The sequence below is a fragment of the Ranitomeya imitator genome, chromosome 8 (assembly GCF_032444005.1).
Source record: "Ranitomeya imitator isolate aRanImi1 chromosome 8, aRanImi1.pri, whole genome shotgun sequence".
NCBI classification, from domain to species: domain Eukaryota; kingdom Metazoa; phylum Chordata; class Amphibia; order Anura; family Dendrobatidae; genus Ranitomeya; species Ranitomeya imitator.
This window is the reverse complement of record NC_091289.1, coordinates 16,196,991-16,218,204: the sequence shown is the minus strand read 5'-3', so window position 1 is coordinate 16,218,204 and position 21,214 is coordinate 16,196,991. Positions and strand designations below refer to the sequence as shown.

At 42.0% G+C, this 21,214-nt stretch overlaps 1 protein-coding gene across 2 annotated transcripts; it reads left to right on the top strand.

Moving 5' to 3' along the window:
* Positions 1-216: 216 nt before the first annotated feature.
* Positions 217-21,003, top strand: TTLL3 (tubulin tyrosine ligase like 3). 2 transcript variants are annotated; one of them, XM_069736410.1, is made up of 16 exons: positions 217-376; positions 2,112-2,217; positions 4,868-4,934; positions 5,124-5,225; positions 5,657-5,757; positions 6,623-6,794; positions 8,078-8,139; positions 8,359-8,487; positions 10,032-10,146; positions 10,410-10,511; positions 10,799-10,988; positions 17,786-17,934; positions 18,271-18,514; positions 19,047-19,482; positions 19,785-20,391; positions 20,648-21,003. In XM_069736410.1, the coding sequence occupies exons 2-16, from the start codon at positions 2,179-2,181 to the stop codon at positions 20,863-20,865; spliced, it is 2,733 nt and encodes a 910-aa protein (XP_069592511.1). In that variant the 5' UTR covers positions 217-376; positions 2,112-2,178; the 3' UTR covers positions 20,866-21,003. The 2 variants fall into 2 exon arrangements, with proteins under 2 accessions (XP_069592511.1, XP_069592510.1); XM_069736409.1 differs by having other exon boundaries at positions 247-376; positions 4,856-4,934.
* Positions 21,004-21,214: the final 211 nt, after the last annotated feature.

The window sequence follows — 21,214 nt, the reverse complement described above, 5'->3', positions numbered from 1 at the left end:
CCTCGGACATTTTTTTTTTTTACATTTCTATAAGGTTAGGGACCGTCATCGTTGATTATTGTTGCCCAGATTATGGCGGTGATATGGGCTGAGGTTACACCGAGTTCATACATTGTGATGAGCCGTCAGGTGGATTACGGGGCAGCCGCCATTTACTGCAGGAGGAGACAGATTGTGTTTCCTGGTTTCCCAGGAGATTGTCACCAAGGCAACAGCAAACAGAAGGGGACGGATTACCCCGGGATCCTGCCTTCATGTCATGTGCAGGAGGACAAGGGTGCTGCAGCACAGTGCAGAACCTCAGCTCTGCAAGCAGAGGGGCGGCACAGTCCCCCATGGCGGTGCCTGCTAGATGCACCATGTACTAATGTGCCCGGTAAGATGTCGCCTGCATAGACCGCTGATACATTGTGTCCTGCTATAGACGTGTGATAGTGGATGTCACTGGATTTCTGTGATATGTGTCCTGTCACTTTGTTACAGGGAGTAGTCTTAGTTGTAAGAGTAACTCGGTATCTGACAGATCCCAAATTTTCTTCAAGTTTGCAAGTGACCTCTGGGTCATTCTTCAAGTCGCCCAATGCAATTATCTGATGATTTGTTAAGAGGGACTTTTATTTATGCAACGACCTCATATTTATTGACTGCTGAAATATTATCTTTTTTATTATTGAGTTATTGAGATGCATCTTCTTCATATATTCTCTGCTAATACTTTCACTAAAGAATCAAAACATCTTAAAAAAAAGTGATTGTGGCTTCTGTAGACAGGATTATTATTGATCTTAATGTAAACGCCGTATGCAGTGAGCTCCCCCTAGTGGTGGCTACAGGAATACCAAACTATCATTTATATGTATGCAGCTCCAGATCCAAAAAATATAAAGCTATAAGGATAGGATTGGATAATTGGGGGTGGAAGGGGCTCCATCCATTGTCTAAATGAAGGTGTGCTGCTGCATGAGCTACTTGTAAAAGTTACACCATTTGTGAAATTTTGGTTGGAGATTTTTCCGGATCCACAGAGAGTAGTAGATCTGGAGTGCCTGCAGTGTATTGGAGGTTCACAGATCTGCCTACTAACGCAATCATCTGACCTGACAAGCGCTAGGATGTGTTCACATGTAGCAGAAATGCAGCAGATTTGCAGGCAGAAAATCTTTAGAATATCAAAGATGCAGCAAAGTGGATGAAATATTAACCAGACGCTGCGGGAAAATGTATCTGCGCCCTTGCATTGACCTGCGGTGCAGAGTCTGCAGCGTGTCAATTATTCATGTGGAACTTCACAGTGGAATTTACTTTCAATTGTGTAGGGTGAAATCTGCAACCTTTTTTTTATTCCACGTGAACGTACACAAAGTCAGAGGGCTGACTAATGGTTCCCCCCATATCTCGCCTCTGTGTAGATTGGATACGTTTATACATAGAATTCATACCTCAATATTGGCCCGATCCCACTAAAATCTCCATCATTCTGATTTAGATCAATATTCTTGCCAACATTGCAATGCCATAAACCAAACCCTTTACACCACCAGGACCACCCATCTTGGAGGCAGGGTCTGCATAAATGCCACCCCTTTTGCAGTCATGTTTGTCCTGGTAAAATTAGCACTGTTGGTAGCTATGGAATATATCTGTTTTTGGAAGAAAGGATTGTTTTTAAGTTTCCAATTTGATAAATGATAGAATTTTGGCTGCCTGCAGTCACCACTAGGGGGAGCACACTGCACATGCATTCATACAGCTAGCATTATACTCAATAGGATCAGTTTACATCTGCATACAGCAAGCTCCCCCTAGTGGCAGCTGCAAGTATTGCCAGGGCAGCAGTTCAGTTTTGAGCCTACTCCCGACCATTAGTAGTCGTGCTCCATGTCTCTATAGCAGGTACTGTATGTCACTGATTATATAACATTATTGGCACAATTACAGCTTCCACCCAGCTGTCCCTGACTCCGGTGAGGAAAACTGAATAGCACCGCCATATTGTCTCCCAGATATAACTAAAGAATCTGACGCACACAAGGAAAATGATTTATAAGGTTGGAGCCGCCCTTTAAATCTTCCCATCCCCTGCAATAACCATGTGTCTATCCTGTACACAGCCCCGTCCTCCCGGTTTGGAATCTGATTGACAGATCTGTCGCTGTGAAGCCTTTCCACAAAAGAACAATGGTTGCCGCCAGCGCCGCTGTCACCATGGTAACCCAGGTGAACATTCTTTTATGTTTGTCTATAAAGGATAACAACTGACGTTGTGCTCTGTGATCGCTCGGCTTAAAGGTTACCCGCCACCTACACACTGCGGGGTCCGAGACTTTCAGAACCGGTGGCAAATGGGAAAATAGTCCTGGCACGGAGGCCGACGCCGGCGAGGAAAATCCGATGTTAGGAACTTAATTCTGGCTCCGATATACAGTACAGACCAAAAGTTTGGAAACACCTCATTTAAAGATTTTTCTGTATTTTCATAACTATAAAATTGTACATTCACACTGAAGGCATCAAAACTATGAATTAACAAATGTGGAATTATATACTTACCAAAAAAGTGTGAAACAACTGAAATTATGTCTTATATTCTAGGTTCTTCAAAGTAGCCACCTTTGGCTTTGATGACTGCTTTGCACACTCTTGGCATTCTCTTGATGAGCTTCAAGAGGTAGTCACAGGGAATGGTCTTCCAACAATCTTGAAGGAGTTCCCATGATGCTTAGCACTTGTTGGCCCTTTTGCCTTCACTCTGCGGTCCAGCTCATCCCAAACCATCTCGATTGGGTTCAGGTCTGGTGACTGTGGAGGCCAGGTCATCTGGCGTAGCACCCCATCACTCTCCTTCTTGGTCAAATAGCCCTTACACAGCCTGGAGGTGAGTTTGGGGTCATTGTCCTGTTGAAAAATAAATGATGGTCCAACTAAACGCAAACCGGATGGAATAGCATGCCGCTGCAAGATGCTGTGGTAGCCATGCTGGTTCAATATGCCTTCAATTTTGAATAAATCCCCAACAGTGTCACCAGCAAAGCCCCCCCACACCATCACACCTCCTCCTCCATGCTTCACGGTGGGAACCAGGCATGTACAGTCCATCCGTTCACCTTTTCTGCGTCGCACAAAGACACGGTGGTTGGAACCAAAGATCTCAAATTTGGACTCATGAGACCAAAGCACAGATTTCCACTGGTCTAATGTCCATTCCTTGTGTTCTTTAGCCCAAACAAGTCTCTTCTGCTTGTTGCCTGTCCTTAGCAGTGGATTCCTAGCAGCTCTTTTACCATGAAGGCCTGCTGCACAAAGTCTCCTCTTAACAGTTGTTGTAGAGATGTGTCTGCTGCTAGAACTCTGTGTGACATTGACCTGGTCTCTAATCTGAGCTGCTGTTAACCTGCGATTTCTGAGGCTGGTGACTCGGATAAACTTATCCTCAGAAGCAGAGGTGACTCTTGGTCTTCCTTTCCTGGGGCGGTCCTCATGTGAGCCAGTTTCTTTGTAGTGCTTGATGTTTTTGGCCACTGCACTTGGGGACACTTTAAAAGTTTTCCCAATTTTTCGGACTGACTGACCTTCATTTCATAAAGTAATGATGGCCACTCGTTTTTCTTTAATTAGCTGCTTTTTTCTTGCCATAATACAAATTCTAACAGTCTATTCAGTAGGACTATCAGCTGTGTATCCACCAGACCTCTGCTCAACACAACTGATGGTCCCAACCCCATTTATAAGGCAAGAAATCCCACTTATTAAACCTGACAGGGCACACCTGTGAAGTGAAAACCATTCCCGGTGACTACCTCTTGAAGCTCATCAAGAGAATGCCAAGAGTGTGCAAAGCAGTCATCAAAGCAAAAGGTGGCTACTTTGAAGAACCTAGACTATAAGACATATTTTCTGTTGTTTCACACTTTTTTGTTAAGTATATAATTCCACATGTGTTAATTCATAGTTTTGATGCCTTCAGTGTGAATGTACAATTTTCATAGTCATGAAAATACAGAAAAATCTTTAAATGAGAAGGTGTGTCCAAACTTTTGATCTGTACTGTAGGTGTGTGCTCGATTCAGGGGCCCCATAGAATCAGATTCACTTCTGTCTCTGTTCACTCTGTGCTAAACTTCAGTAATCTCTGTTGCTGCCTATGCAGAGTGCAGCAGTGGAGCGGCGTTTGTCATCAGCTGCTGTACTCCGCATAGGCAGCGACTGAGATGACAAAGCTCACTTCATCGTACTGAGCACTTTTGCCAGCCTGGTCTTGCAATAGTTGGGATTCCTAGCTGGGACAACCCCTTTAAAGGGAACCTGTCACCTCAATTTGGCGGGACCGATTTTCGGTCATATGGGCGGAGTTTTCAGGTGTTTGATTCACCCTTTCCTTACCCGCTGGCTGCATGCTGGCCACAATATTGGACTGAAGTTCATGCTCTGTCCTCCGTAGTACTCGCCTGCGCAAGGCAATCTTGTATTTTGCAGGCCTGATTGAACTACCATCAATCTAGCACTTTCCTGATGTCCTGGGGCCTTAATATAGTGGGCGCGGGGTACAAAAATACCATAAATGTCTCCATCTAGACCCATTAGGTGCAGATCGGGCAAGTTGTAATCGGCATTGGTAACTCTGTATCCCCCAGGTAGAAATATATGACAAATACTTCACAAACTTCCCACCATTAGGTGGCGCAGTTGAGACGACCACTGTATAATATGATCGCACCTGCTGAGGTTTTTGACTCCGCTTCTTACTTTTGTAATTTCTTTCTCTTTCTTTTTATCTTTAATATTTTTTTTTTTTAATAACCTGAATATAATTGGACAGTTTATTGGCATCTTATGTATATATGCAATATGACCGTAGATTATTCCACAGCCGCAGCCCTCGCCTGAAACCCAGGAGCTGGAGGGAGAAAACTTTGAAAAAGCTAAAACTATGGAAGGTAATTTGCTTTAATTAAAGTCACAAAATATATCGTACTTTTAAAAATCTGCAGCCAGGGTCACTTTAAATATTAAAGGGGAACCTATCCTATTTTCTAGACGTCCGCACAACACTGGGTAGTTTTACTTTTTGTTTGCAATGCAAAATTTTGCTTTAACCCATTACTATTATTATTTTTTTTTTTTAGGAATATCCAGAAGACCCCGGACCCAGGGTGATGGGCACGAGAAGTCTAATGGAAACCTTAAAAAGAAACCGCATTCTGCGATTGAGAAGCACAAACAAGACGGTAAATGATCTCTAGGGGTCGGGGTAAATCCGCGGTTCAGTTCCCGTCAGGGCATTAGTGTATGGCCTAGATATGGGCTCAGGGTAATAGACATACATTTCACTGGTGCAGGTTGTAGAAAGGGTCCTGTCTGAATAGTGTTAGTGCCCCTGGCCCTAATGTAAAGGCTTCAATCACTGACTATTCAGTATCCTCCAGAAAAGAGCATCTCGTCCCCTGGAGGACCCGGCCCCCATTGATTATAATAGGATTGGTGTAATACTTCACTTCCCCTGTGGGGGCAACGCTGGGAAATCACTGTGACCTGCAGATCACCAGGGATCATACTTTATAATTATTGTCTAATAAATGAGGATTGACAATGGCAGAGCACCTCGTTCCTGATCTCGTCCTGCCGTACATACACACTGACACCTCTTGTGCGCCCGCAGTGACGGCGGCCGAGGGGCGAGTGCGCAAGATGGTCAATAGCACCATGATTAAACCCGATCGCCTGAAACTTGCCAAGCTCCTGGTGGAAAAAGCAACTAAGGTCAGTGAAAGACATTTACCAAGTAGGAACCTTATTAGCCATTTATTTGTGAATGGGTTTTTTTTCCCCCCCAGAAACAGCGCCACTCCTGACCAAAGGTTGTGTCTGGTATTGCAGCTTAGGATGTTCTCAAGATAAATCTTGAGGATTGTGCAGCTCCTCTGACTTCTTCTTGCTTCCTGGGGCCGATGCGCACTTTTAAATTGGCAATTTGGGCCGGTGGCATGTTTTAGTTGCTGGCCCGGACTGTGCTGTCTCCGATGCAGAGCCCGGCTGAATCATTTATGAGCGGCATAGTAAAGAGGTTGCCTAGGAGACCGACCACCGCAGATAGGTGCCTGGTAATTGGGGTAACAAGCAGAAAAGTATAGATATGGGTTCCCATTAGTGGGACCGGCGTCTACTAGCATGGCCGTCTCTTTAGGACAAAGAAAAGGGGGTCTATCGTCTGGAAACCCACCAATCTTGAGAACGAGAGTAACACTCAGCTACAGCAGCACCCAGGTAAAGTGAATGGGGCTGACAGCAGAGTAGGTGGCTGGGAGCGCCACAGGGCAGGAGTGGAAAATCAGTGGTATAGACCCTTCATTGTCAGCATTAGAGGGGTCCCAGGGTTCAGACTCCCATTAATTAGACCTTACGAGATGGGAGAACCCCTGTGAGACTCAGGTGCGCGATAAGGAGCTCGTATCCCGACGTCCAAGCAAGGGCCCAGACCACCATCAATCCACGACCGTCAGTGTCCTCTGGTGGGCCCAAGTTCTATTTCCATCAGCTAATATTTTAGTGTTTTTTTTTCCATTTTCTTTTAACCTTTGTCATTTATTCCCATTACCCCCCCCCCCCCCCCCCCCAAAAAAAATAGCAAAAAAAAATATTCAGCATTCACGGCCCGTACCCCGTGATACGTCATTGTCTGCGCAGCCGCGGATGGGTGGAGAAGAAGCTGCCCAACGTCACAAAGGCTTCCCGGAAAAAGGGAAAAGATGAAGAAAATGAAGACGATGACGGGGATGGAAGTGGAAATGATGATGACGGTACATAAAATGGGAAAACAAAGGGCGATTCTTATCGGATCTCAGAACACAAAAAAAAGCAAAAACTTTTTTTACAGGAAGGTACAATATATTAATCAGCATTTATCAGACATTATAGCACTGTCACATAAATATAAAAGAAAAAAAAATCAACCGATCCATTCATTGAATGAAGCCCAGCATCTCCTCTGCTTTCATAACTCTGCTGCTTTCCTGTTAGCTCTCAGGCTGCCACCTGCACACGTCTCTGCTGGATTAGTTGCTCTGCTGCGCTGCATTGCAACAGATATAGTTTTTTTAGCTGGTAATATAGAGTAAGGGCCAGCTCCACTGGCAGATAATACGGAGGAGTGCAATGCGAGAAAACCGCATTGCACTCTGACCAATGTTATTAAATGATTCAGTGCTTATTTGCGAGTTTTTTCACAGCTTAGATCATACTGAGCCATGGGGTTAGTAATACAGAAATGTCTGTCAGAATGCCATTTCTGGGGCAGCTGATAGCGTGTCTTATTAGGCTGGTAAGGGGTCAGTATACAAAGATCTTCCCAGTCTATCAATATCAGCGAGCAGCTGCCTGCTAAGCCTTTGCTGTCTATCAATATCAGCGAGCAGCTGCCTGCTAAACCTTTGCTGTCTATCAATATCAGCGAGCAGCTGCCTGCTAAACCTTTGCTGTCTATCAATATCAGCGAGCAGCTGCCTGCTAAGCCTTTGCTGTCTATCAATATCAGCGAACAGCTGCCTGCTAAACCTTTGCTGTCTATCAATATCAGCGAGCAGCTGCCTGCTAAACCTTTGCTGTCTATCAATATCAGCGAGCAGCTGCCTGCTAAACCTTTGCTGTCTATCAATATCAGCGAGCAGCTGCCTGCTAAACCTTTGCTGTCTATCAATATCAGCGAGCAGCTGCCTGCTAAGCCTTTGCTGTCTATCAATATCAGCGAACAGCTGCCTGCTAAACCTTTGCTGTCTATCAATATCAGCGAGCAGCTGCCTGCTAAACCTTTGCTGTCTATCAATATCAGCGAGCAGCTGCCTGCTAAGCCTTTGCTGGTTATTAAAAATAGGGGGAACCCCTCTTTTTTTTTTTCAGGGCACCCCCTTTCTAACTAACCAGTAAGGGCCAAGGAGACAGCTTTGAGCTGATATTAATAGACTGGGAAGCTCAATGATTATTGAGCCCTTCTTCCCGACTCCAGGGTTCAGGACTTCGGGGATTTTTTTTGTTTATTTTTTAGAGAGGGAACTAATGAATAAACTGATGTGCATTCATTCCCCAGATGATGACGTCGAGGAAGAGGAGGAGAAAGATGAGGATCCGGATGGCACCTATGATCTAATGGTAAATGTCAGGGCATGCTCAGACAGCCAGGGGGGAGATAAGCATCTGTATATGCCGTCATCTGAGGCAAAAAAAAAAAAAGGTTCACTCCAATAATGGATCATTTAGGACAGATATTTTCTGGTCCAGCCCAAATGATCCAATGTCCTGGAACAACAGAAGTCAGCGATTGCATCTTGTAACTACGCACTTCTCCCCCTTTACGTTCTGTCGTTTCAGTCGAGACTTGTCCGCAACGAATTGCCCTATTTCATCTGGACAACCAGGCGCGATGCGGTGGACTGCAGGTTCCTGAAGAAGGATCAGATGATGAACCACTACGCCAAAGCTGGCTCCTTCACCACCAAGGTGGGTCCACAGTAGTGGCCGGAGCATCTTAATGGGTGGGTTCCCCTTTGAACACAATTTTACCTATAGATATAACATGTATAAATATTATTTCATGGTTGCCATTGGAAACAGACTACATGCTCGCTGTCAGACACAACCCTTACAGATTAGCTAAGTTCTAATAATGCTTTGAAGTTTTACATAATTACAGCCTTAGCCTCTTACTGACATCGGACGGAATAGTACGTCCAACGTCAGCACCCCCGCTTTGAGGTGGGCTCTGGCGGTGAGCCCACCTCAAAGCTGCAACATGTCAGCTGTTCAAAACAGCTGACATGTGCCTGCAATAGGTGTAGGTGGAATCACGATCCACCCGCGCCTATTAACTACTTAAATGCCGCTGTCAAACTGACAGCGGCATTTAACAAGATCTTCCGGCCATTGGGCCGGAAATGCGTGCACCGGTAACCCCCGTCACGTGATCGGGGGTCATCGGTGCGTTGGCATAACAACCAGAGGTCTCCTGAAGAACTATATGGTTGTTGATGCCAGATTGCCATGAGTGCCACCTTGTGGTCGGCGCTCATAACAATGCTGTAATTCAGCTACATAGGAGCGATCTGAGCATCGCCCCTATGTAGCAGAGCCAATCAGGCTATGGCAGCTTCTAGCCTCCCATGGAGGCTATTGAAGCATGGCAAAAGTAAAAAAAAAGGTTTTTAAAAATATGAAAAATATAAAAATAAATATAAAAAAGCTCAAATCACTCCCCTTTCGCCCCATTCAAAATAAAACAATAAAAAAATCAAACCTACACATATTTAGTATCGCCGCCTTCAGAATTGCTGGATCGATAAAAAAAACGGATTAATCTGGTCGCTAAACAGCGTAGAAAGAAAAAAATTCAAAACGCCAGAATTACGTTTTTTTGGTCCCCGCGACATTACATTGAAATGCAATAACGGGCAATCAAAAGAACGTATCTACATCGAAATGGTATTAAAAAAGTCAGCTGGGCACGCAAAAAATAAGCCCTCACCCAACCCCAGATCATGAAAAATGGGGACGCTACGGGTATTGGAAAATTGAGTTGTTGTTTTTTAGCAAAGTTTGGAATTTTTTTTGTACTACTTAGATAAAATAGAACCTAGACATGTTTGGTGTCTATGAACTCGTAATGACCTGGAAAATCATAATCGCAGATCAGTTTTAGCATTTAGTGAACCTCGTAAAAAAGCCAAACAAAAAAAAACAAGTGTGGGATTGCACTTTTTTTTGCAATTTCACCGCACTTGGAATTTTTTTCCCGTTTTCTAGTACATGATACGGTAAATCCAATGGTGATGTTCAAAAGTACAACTCGTCCCGCAAAAAACAAGCCCTCACATGGCCATATTGACAGGAAAATAAAAAAAGTTATGGCTCTGGGAAGGAGGGGAGCGAAAAACGAAAACGCAAAACTGAAAAAAGCTCCAGGGGTTAAGTTTGAGGCTTCTAACAAGCAATGTTTTTTATGGTACTGATTTTTAATAGGCTCCTTCATACTGTTATTTTAACTTCAGGTCGGTCTCTGCATGAATTTAAGGAACCTTCACTGGTTTGATGAAGCCGACCCGGATTCCTTCTTCCCTCGTTGCTATAGACTGGGTGCAGAGGATGAGAAGAGGGCATTCATTGGTATGGTTAATGGGCTAGTTAAAGTGGTAGTCGCTCTTCTCCAAAATCAGCGCCACCCCTGTCCATGGGTTGTGTCCGGTATTGCAGTCTGCCTCAATTGAAGTTACTAAGGTGAGGTTGCAATACCATACCCAGCCAGTAGACAGGGGGTGGCGCTGTTTTTTGGAAATGTTCCTAATTCTTTATACCCCTTTATTATATAGTAATCTGTATATATCGCAATCATTCAAAGCATATGAACAATTTCACGTGTTGTGTTTTAGAGGATTTCTGGCTGACGGCAGCTCGGAGTATTCTGAAAAGAGTGGTAGGAGGCGAATGGCACCGAACTCCAGACACCCAGGAGAACACGACGAATATGAATGGTGAATAGCGGGATAATAAGGTGCACGGCTTTCGGGTGGAAATGGGGGCAGAGTTTGCCGTTATCTAAGTTTTTAGCCTTTGAATGTAACATAGAATGTTCCCGTTCACTGACATACAGTAGAGATCTTGAAAATAGTAAAGAATTATAACACAGTATGTGAAGGGGCAAAGCAGCCCATTATACACATTCAATTATCATTTATTTTATTCTGCACACGACCCAAGTTCTCCTGCCACCAATAAACCCCATAACGAAAAATGTGCTGAACTTAACTACTACTTATAGATAACAAAAGAGGGAGCAAGAACCGCGGAGGTTGTGTCCCGGCTCACGTCATCACCACCGCCATCAAAGCCTGCGACTTCTATCTGAACAGCCTGGAGCATAACGACATCGACGTAGAAACCGCTTCAACCTCCATAATGACGGACGCATCATGGGAAGAATTCCTGCAGAGCTATTACCAGGTCATTCAGTAAGTGAATCAGAAAGAAATAATGTCATTTCTGCTGGTAAATAAAATACTGCCCCCTGTGTGCAAGAATATAACTACTATAATACTGCCCCCATGTAAAAGAATATAACTACTATAATACTGCTCCTATGTACAAGACTATAACTACTATAATACTGCCCCCTATGTACAAGAATATAACTACTATAATACTGCTCCTATGTACAAGAATATAACTACTATAATACTGCTCCTATGTACAAGAATATAACTGCTATAACACTGCTCCTATGTACAAGAATATAACTACTATAATACTGCTCCTATGTACAATAATATAACTACTATAATACTGCTCCTATGTACAAGAATATAACTGCTATAATACTGCTCCTATGTATAAGAATATAACTACTATAATACTGCCCCTATGTACAAGAATATAACTACTATAATACTGACCCCTATGTACAAGAATATAACTACTATAATACTGCTCCTATGTACAAGAATATAACTACTATAATACTGTTCCTATGTACAAGAATATAACTGCTATAATACTGCTCCTATGTATAAGAATATAACTACTATAATACTGCCCCCTATGTACAAGAATATAACTACTATAATACTGCCCCTATGTACAAGAATATAACTACTATAATACTGCCCCTATGTACAAGAATATAACTACTATAATACTGCTCCCTATGTACAAGAATATAACTACTATAATACTGCTCCTATGTACAAGAATATAACTACTATAATACTGGTTCTATGTACAAGAATATAACTACTATAATACTGCCCCCATGTACAAGAATATAACTACTATAATACTGCCCCCTATGTACAAGAATATAACTACTATAATACTGCTCCTATGTACAAGAATATAACTACTATAATACTGCTCCTATGTACAAGAATATAACTACTATAATACTGCTCCTATGTACAAGAATATAACTACTATAATACTGCCCCTATGTACAAGAATATAACTACTATAATACTGCTCCTATATACAAGAATATAACTACTATAATACTGCTCCCTATGTACAAGAATATAACTACTATAATACTGCTCCTATGTACAAGAATATAACTACTATAATACTGGTTCTATGTACAAGAATATAACTACTATAATACTGCCCCTATGTACAAGAATATAACTACTATAATACTGCTCCTATGTACAAGAATATAACTACTATAATACTGCTCCCTATGTACAAGAATATAACTACTATAATACTGCTCCTATGTACAAGAATATAACTACTATAATACTGCTCCTATGTACAAGAATATAACTACTATAATACTGGTTCTATGTACAAGAATATAACTACTATAATACTGCCCCCATGTACAAGAATATAACTACTATAATACTGCCCCCTATGTACAAGAATATAACTACTATAATACTGCTCCTATGTACAAGAATATAACTACTATAATACTGCTCCTATGTACAAGAATATAACTACTATAATACTGCTCCTATGTACAAGAATATAACTACTATAATACTGCCCCTATGTACAAGAATATAACTACTATAATACTGCTCCTATATACAAGAATATAACTACTATAATACTGCTCCCTATGTACAAGAATATAACTACTATAATACTGCTCCTATGTACAAGAATATAACTACTATAATACTGGTTCTATGTACAAGAATATAACTACTATAATACTGCCCCTATGTACAAGAATATAACTACTATAATACTGCTCCTATGTACAAGAATATAACTACTATAATACTGCTCCCTATGTACAAGAATATAACTACTATAATACTGCTCCTATGTACAAGAATATAACTACTATAATACTGCTCCTATGTACAAGAATATAACTACTATAATACTGGTTCTATGTACAAGAATATAACTACTATAATACTGCCCCTATGTACAAGAATATAACTACTATAATACTGCCCCTATGTACAAGAATATAACTACTATAATACTGCTCCCTATGTACAAGAATATAACTACTATAATACTGCTCCTATGTACAAGAATATAACTACTATAATACTGGTTCTATGTACAAGAATATAACTACTATAATACTGCCCCCATGTACAAGAATATAACTACTATAATACTGCCCCCTATGTACAAGAATATAACTACTATAATACTGTCTCCTATGTACAAGAATATAACTACTATAATACTGCCCCTATGTACAAGAATATAACTACTATAATACTGCTCCTATGTACAAGAATATAACTACTATAATACTGCCCCTATGTACAAGAATATAACTACTATAATACTGCCCCTATGTACAAAAATATAACTACTATAATACTGCTCCCTATGTACAAGAATATAACTACTATAATACTGCCCCTATGTACAAGAATATAACTACTATAATACTGCTCCTATGTACAAGAATATAACTACTATAATACTGCCCCCTATGTACAAGAATATAACTACTATAATACTGCCCCTATGTACAAGAATATACAGTTAGGTCCATATATGTTTGGACAGAGACAACATTTTTCTAATTTTGGTTATAGACATTACCACAATGAATTTTAGACAAAACAATTCAGATGCAGTTGAAGTTCAGACTTTCAGCTTTCATTTGAGGGGATCAACATTAAAATTGGATGAAGGGTTTATGAGTTTCAGCTCCTTAACATGTGCCACCCTGTTTTTAAAGGGACCAAAAGTAATTGGACAGATTCAATAATTTTAAATAAAATGTTCATTTTTAGTACTTGGTTGAAAACCCTTTGTTGGCAATGACTGCCTGAAGTGTTGAACTCCATGGACATCACCAGACGCTGTGTTTCCTCCTTTTTGATGCTCTGCCAGGCCTTCACTGCGGTGGTTTTCAGTTGCTGGTTGTTTGTGGGCCTTTCTGTCTGAAGTTTAGTCTTTAACAAGTGAAATGCTGCTCAATTGGGTTGGGATCAGGTGACTGACTTGGCCATTCAAGAATATTCCACTTCTTTGCTTTAATAAACTCCTGGGTTGCTTTGGCTTTATGTTTTGGGTCATTGTCCATCTGTAGTATGAAACGACGACCAATCAGTTTGCTGCATTTGGCTGGATCTGAGCACACAGTATGGCGGCTCTGAAGACCTCAGAATTCATTCGGCTGCTTCTGTCCTGTGTCACATCATCAATAAACACAAGTGACCCAGTGCCACTGGCAGCCATGCATGCCCGCGCCATCACACTGCCTCCGCCGTGTTTTACAGATGATGTGGTATGCTTTGGATCATGAGCTGTACCACGCCTTCGCCATACTTTTCTCTTTCCATCATTCTGGTAGAGGTTGACCTTGGTTTCATCTGTCCAAAGAATGTTCTTCCAGAACTGTGCGGCTTTTTTAGATGTTTTTAGCCTTTTTATTCTTGATGCTTATGAGTGGCTGCACCGTGCAGTGAACCCTCTGTATTTACTTTCATGCAGTCTTCTCTTTATGGTAGATTTGGATATTGATACGCCGACCTCCTGGAGAGTGTTGGTCACTTGGTCGGCTGTTGTGAAGGGGTTTCTCTTCACCATGGAGATTATTCTGCGATCATCCACCACTGTTGTCTTCCGTGGGCGCCCAGGTCTTCTTGCATTGATGAGTTCACCAGTGCTCTCTTTCTTTCTCAGGATGTACCAGACTGTAGATTTTGCCCCTTCTAATATTGTAGCAATTTCTCGGATGGGTTTTTTCTGTTTTCGCAGCTTAAGGATGGCTTGTTTCACCTGCATGGAGAGCTCCTTTGACCGCATGTTTACTTCACAGCATAGCCTTCCAAATGCAAGCACCACACCTCAAATCAACTCCAGGCCTTTTATCTGCTTAATTGAGAATGACATAACGAAGGGATTGCTCACACCTGTCCATGAAATAGCCTTAGAGTCAATTGTCCAATTACTTTTGGTCCCTTTAAAAACAGGGTGGCACATGTTAAGGAGCTGAAACTCCTAAACCCTTCATCCAATTATAATGTGGATACCCTCAAATGAAAGCTGAAAGTCTGAACTTCAACTGCATCTGAATTGTTTTGTTTAAAATTCATTGTAGTAATGTCTATAACCAAAACTAGAAAAATGTTGTCTTTGTCCAAATATATATGGACCTAACTGTATTTGGACAGAGAGACAACATTTTTCTAATTTTGGTTATAGACATTACCACAATGAATTTTAAACAAAACAATTCAGATGCAGTTGAAGTTCAGACTTTCAGCTTTCATTTGAGGGTATCCACTTTAAAATTGGATGAAGGGTTTAGGAGTTTCAGCTCCTTAACATGTGCCACCCTGTTTTTAAAGGGACCAAAAGTAATTGGACAATTGACTCCAAGGCTATTTCATGGACAGGTGTGGGCAATCCCTTCGTTATGTCATTCTGAATTAAGCAGATAAAAGGCCTGGAGTTGATTTGAGGTGTGGTGCTGCATTTGGAAGGCTATGCTGTGAAGTAAACATGCGGTAAAGGAGCTCTCCATGCAGGTGAAACAAGCCATCCTTAAGCTGCGGAAACAGAAAAAAACCATCCGAGAAATTGCTACAATATTAGGAGTGGAAAAATCTACAGTCTGGTACATCCTGAGAAAGAAAGAGAGCACTGGTGAACTCATCAATGCAAGAAGACCTGGGCGCCCACGGAAGACAACAGTGGTGTATGATCGCAGAATAATCTCCATGGTGAAGAGAAACCCCTTCACAACAGCCGACCAAGTGACCAACACTCTCCAGGAGGTCGGCGGATCAATATCCAAATCTACCGTAAAGAGAAGACGGCATGAAAGTAACTACAGAGGGTTCACTGCACGGTGCAGCCACTAATAAGCATCAAGAATAAAAAGGCTAAAAAACATCTAAAAAAGCCGCACAGTCCTGGAAGAACATTCTATGGACAGATGAAAACAAGATCAACCTCTACCAGAATGATGGAAAGAGAAAAGTATGGTGAAGGCGCGGTACAGCTCATGATCCAAAGCATACAACATCATCTGTAACACCCGGCGGAGGCAGTGTGATGGCGCGGGCATGCATGGCTGCCAGTGGCACTGGTCACTAGTGTTTATTGATGATGTGACACAGGAATTAATTCTGAGGTATTCAAAGCCGCCATACTGTGCGCTCAGATCCAGCCAAATGCAGCCAAACTGATTGGTCGTCGTTTCATACTACAGATGGACAATGACCCAAAACATAAAGCCAAAGCAACCCAGGAGTTTATTAAAGCAAAGAAGTGGAATATTCTTGAATGGCCAAGTCAGTCACCTGATCTCAACCCAATTGAGCAGCATTTCACTTGTTAAAGACTAAACTTCAGACAGAAAGGCCCACAAACAAACAGCAACTGAAAACCACCGCAGTGAAGGCCTGGCAGAGCATCAAAAAGGAGGAAACACGGCGTCTGGTGATGTCCATGAGTTCAAGACTTCAGGCAGTCATTGCCATCAATGGGTTTTCAACCAAGTACTAAAAATGAACATTTTATTTAAAATTATTGAATCTGTCCAATTACTTTTGGTCCCTTTAAAAACAGGGTGGCACATGTTAAGGAGCTGAAACTCCTAAACCCTTCATCCAATTTTAATGTGGATACCCTCAAATGAAAGCTGAAAGTCTGAACTTCAACTGCATCTGAATTGTTTTGTTTAAAATTCATTGTGGTAATGTCTATAAACAAAATTAGAAAAATCTTGTATCTGTCCAAATATATATGGACCTAACTGTAACTACTATATTACTGCCCCTGTCTACAAGACTATAACTACTATAATACTGCCCCTGTGTACAAGAATATAACTACTATAATACTGCTCCTGTGTACAAGAATATAACTACTATAATACTGCCCCTATGTACAAGAATATAACTACTATAATACTGCTCCTGTGCACAAGAATATAACTACTATAATACTGCTCCTGTGTACAAGAATATAACTCTATAATACTGCCACCTATGTACAAGAATATAACTACTATAATACTGCTCCTGTGTACAAGAATATAACTACTATAATACTGCCCCCTATGTACAAGAATATAACTACTATAATACTGCTCCTATGTACAAGAATATAACTACTATAATACTGCCCCCTATGTACAAGAATATAACTACTATAATACTGCTCCTGTGTACAAGAATATAACTACTATAATACTGCCACCTATGTACAAGAATATAACTACTATAATACTGCTCCTGTGTACAAGAATATAACTACTATAATACTGCCACCTATGTACAAGAATATAACTACTATAATACTGCTCCTATGTACAAGAATATAACTACTATAATACTGCCCCCTATGTACAAGAATATAACTACTATAATACTGCCACCTATGTACAAGAATATAACTACTATAATACTGCCTCCTATGTACAAGAATATAACTACTATAATACTGCCCCCTATGTACAAGAATATAACTACTATAATACTGCCCCTATGTACAAGAATATAACTACTATAATACTGCTCCTATGTACAAGAATATAACTACTATAATACTGCTCCTATGTACAAGAATATAACTACTATAATACTGGCCCTATGTACAAGAACATAACTACTATAATACTGTCCCTATGTACAAGAATATAACTACTATAATACTGCCCCTATATACAATATAACTACTATAATACTGGCCCTATGTACAAGAACATAACTACTATAATACTGTCCCTATGTATAAGAATATAACTACTATAATACTGCTCATTATTGATACTGATACGTGTGTTGATTCAGACTTCCCATTTATCGTCCTGCAGTGACGGCGCATCCATTGAACATTCGTCCTCCTATATGGATCAGTGCGGTTACTTATTGCAGCAGTTGTCTGACGTAAATCCGCAGTTGGATATTGAAGGAGACAGAAATATCTGGATTGTGAAACCAGGTGCCAAATCCCGGGGAAGAGGTGAGACCTAGTTATTAACACCCGGGGGCACTGGGTGATTGGATGTGGCCACCATTAAAGCTTTCATAAGACTTGTCACCAACTTGTCAAATGTGGAGCAAAGTAGAGCAGAAACATTTCCATAACGAAGCAGATTTCCATATAGTGGAATAACAAGGCACGGGAGAGCGTTAATGACGGCCATATTGTCCCAAAGTGCACTAATTTCTAATGTACGTATCTAAATTTGGTTGAGTTGGATACAAGCGTTCTGTATACCCGGGACGTCTTCTGGTCGTACAGGTCCTCCTGGACGCCTCTACCCGCCGGTCATGTAACGTGGCATCTTCTCCACAGGTATTATCTGCATGGATCACTTGGCGGAGATTCTGAAGTTGGTGGATTGTGATCCCATGATTGTCAAGGACGGAAAGTGGGTGGTTCAAAAATATATCGAGAGACCGCTCCTCATCTTCGGCACCAAGTTTGACGTGCGTCAGTGGTTCCTGGTGACAGACTGGAACCCTCTGACTATCTGGTTCTACCGGCAATGTTATGTGCGATTTTCATCACAACCATACTCCCTAGATAATCTAGACACGTAGGTTAGCTTGATATACCAGTTCTTATTTCTTAAGATGGTTCGCTATGGTGTCTCATCACCACCGAGATGTTATCACTTGCACTGCCTAGTAAAAGGGTTTCTCAAGAGTGTCCTGTCTTTTGCTCAGGTCTTCATTCCTCTAAAATGTCGTCTTCATTATCTTTGCACTAGTCCTCGCTCTTGTTGCCCATCTTGTTTTCCCTTGGCATGCTCCTATGTTCTCCACTTGACAGGGTCATCTCAAAAATATCTCCAAAATATGCTGAAACTTTAGCCTGGCCCATATGTGCCACAAGTAGAAGGATCGCGTTTCCAACTTTCTCTTGTAACTTCTCATTTATGATAACCTTGAGTCTTCACCAGTCATTTATGGAAAGGTCAGGCTTGTAGACATAAGGTTGCACAGAGCCTTGACATCTCATGAGTGTTGCTACAGAAACAGACATTATCATAGACCATGAGATGTCTTGTAGGACATTTCTCTAAGAAGGATCGTGATTGTCTCACATGGTCATTATCTCTTCTGCAGATCCATCCACTTGTGCAACAACTCCATACAAAAGAACTTTGAGAACTCCCGTAGTCGTCACCCTCAGGTGCCCGCCGATAACATGTGGTCCAGCGACCAGTTCCGGACGCATCTCCAACGGCTGGGAGACAAGAGAGCCTGGGATGAGGTCATTGTGCCCGGGATGAAGGCGGCCATCATCCATGCCATGCAAAGTGCCCAGGATGTAGTAGAGTTCAGAAAAAGCAGTTTTGAGTTATACGGAGCAGATTTCATGTTCGGAGTGAATTATCAACCATGGTTGATAGAGATCAATGCCAGTCCAACCATGTCACCATCCACAGTTGTGACCTCCAGGCTTTGCGCTACGGTTCAGGAGGACACTTTGCGAGTAGTGATCGACCGGAAGTACGATCGCAACTGTGACGTTGGCGCCTTCGACCTCATCTTCAAACAGGTAAATCTGATAGTCTCGATGGGAAAGGCATCACTGCATGGCAAGCCAATAGTCCAAGTTGGCAATTTGCTAGCATTGGGCTACATTGACCTTCAGTGGCACATGAATGGGGTTAACTTTTCCCAAATGGAGAAGAATAAAGGGTGGAGTTATATTCTGTTGGTTGGTAGCCTGGGTGAAATGATAAGCTGGGGGTGGATCGGTATATCTCTACAAGACAGATCTGCAGTGCAGGCTTTCATAGCGGCCATATCTCAGAAACATAGAGGAAAATACTACATCTTATCTCAGTCTTATTTCAGCCCGCGGTAGATATGCCTCAATATGTCGGAATCAATTTATTGGTGGAAGGTTACATGGTAAGAAAGCCTCGTGCTCCTCTCAAGAGACCTCTCAATGGACCCATCAATGTCGGCTTCTCTCAACCGACCAACCAAAGATCCCTCTCCATGATACACAGCAAGACGTCAAACGCAACCTCGCTCGTTGGGAACCAAGATACTTCAAGACAACGAACAACAATTCCATATTCCACATCGAAGTCCTCCTGGAGCACACAACATCCTCACATGCTAAAAAGGGCAAAGACCACAGTGGTCGGGAAAGAAAACATAGCCATAGCGGAATCAAAATGTGGACCGGACAGTGTGGAGCTTGTAAGACTGTCCAGCAAGTTGAGGTCAGAGAATAAGGAGATGACCAAAGCGCTGGTGCATGGGAAGAGTGTGTCCAAAGGAGCAGTGTCCCAGCTCCATCAGCGTCTGCTTGCTGCTCCTAAACTGGGATTCTCGGAGAAGCCGCCATTAGTGAAGAACCTGGCCAACCAAAGGGATGGGATACACCTCAACTTGAAGCTCTCCAGCCTTGACCTTGGAGAAATCCAACTCCTTAAAAGCTTAGCAAGGACAGGTAAGGAAGGTTTTCCTTGGAAAAGTGATTAATGTATTTACTTAATGGGCTCCATGGTGATATTCAGGCTACCTCTGACTCCAATACACAATTCAGCTCACTGATCATAGTGATGTCCCTCAACTGCAGCCAATTGTACCGCACACAGCGCACGTAGTATACACTATACTGTCTGCAGGATCACAGCAGGTAGATACAGGATAGAAGCCATATGAGTAGCTACTATATCATTTATTTTTTTCTTACTCCATATCAGGACTGGAACACCAGCGGATGCCATGTTTGTTCTGTAAGGGAGCTTCTTCAGTAAGCACTACCCTGCGTGCAATGTGCAACTGTACCCGGGCCTCCAAGCTCCTAGCCAAGCCCCTCCAATTCCAGCTCAGCAAAGGAAGCAACCTCAGCAAGTTCCACGAAGGAACAGAACCTCTCACAGCCCGGGGTACGGCCATCCTCACCTCACTGCTGCTCTGATCACTATGGACATACAGACACTAAATGGCTGAGGCGTATATCCAATCTGTGCCCCGAGTGTTATTTCACAATCAACCATTCTGACAACCATTTCTACTCCTAAGTTCTATTTGTAATAAAATGTATTCCAGAGCTGCACTCACTATTCTGCTGGTGCAGTCACTGTGTACATGCATTACTGATCCTGAGTTACATCCTGTATTATACTCCAGAGCTGCACTCACTATTCTGCTGGTGCAGTCACTGTGTACATACATTACTGATCCTGAGTTACATCCTGTATTATACCCCAGAGCTGCACTCACTATTCTGCTGGTGCAGTCACTGTGTACATACATTACTGATCCTG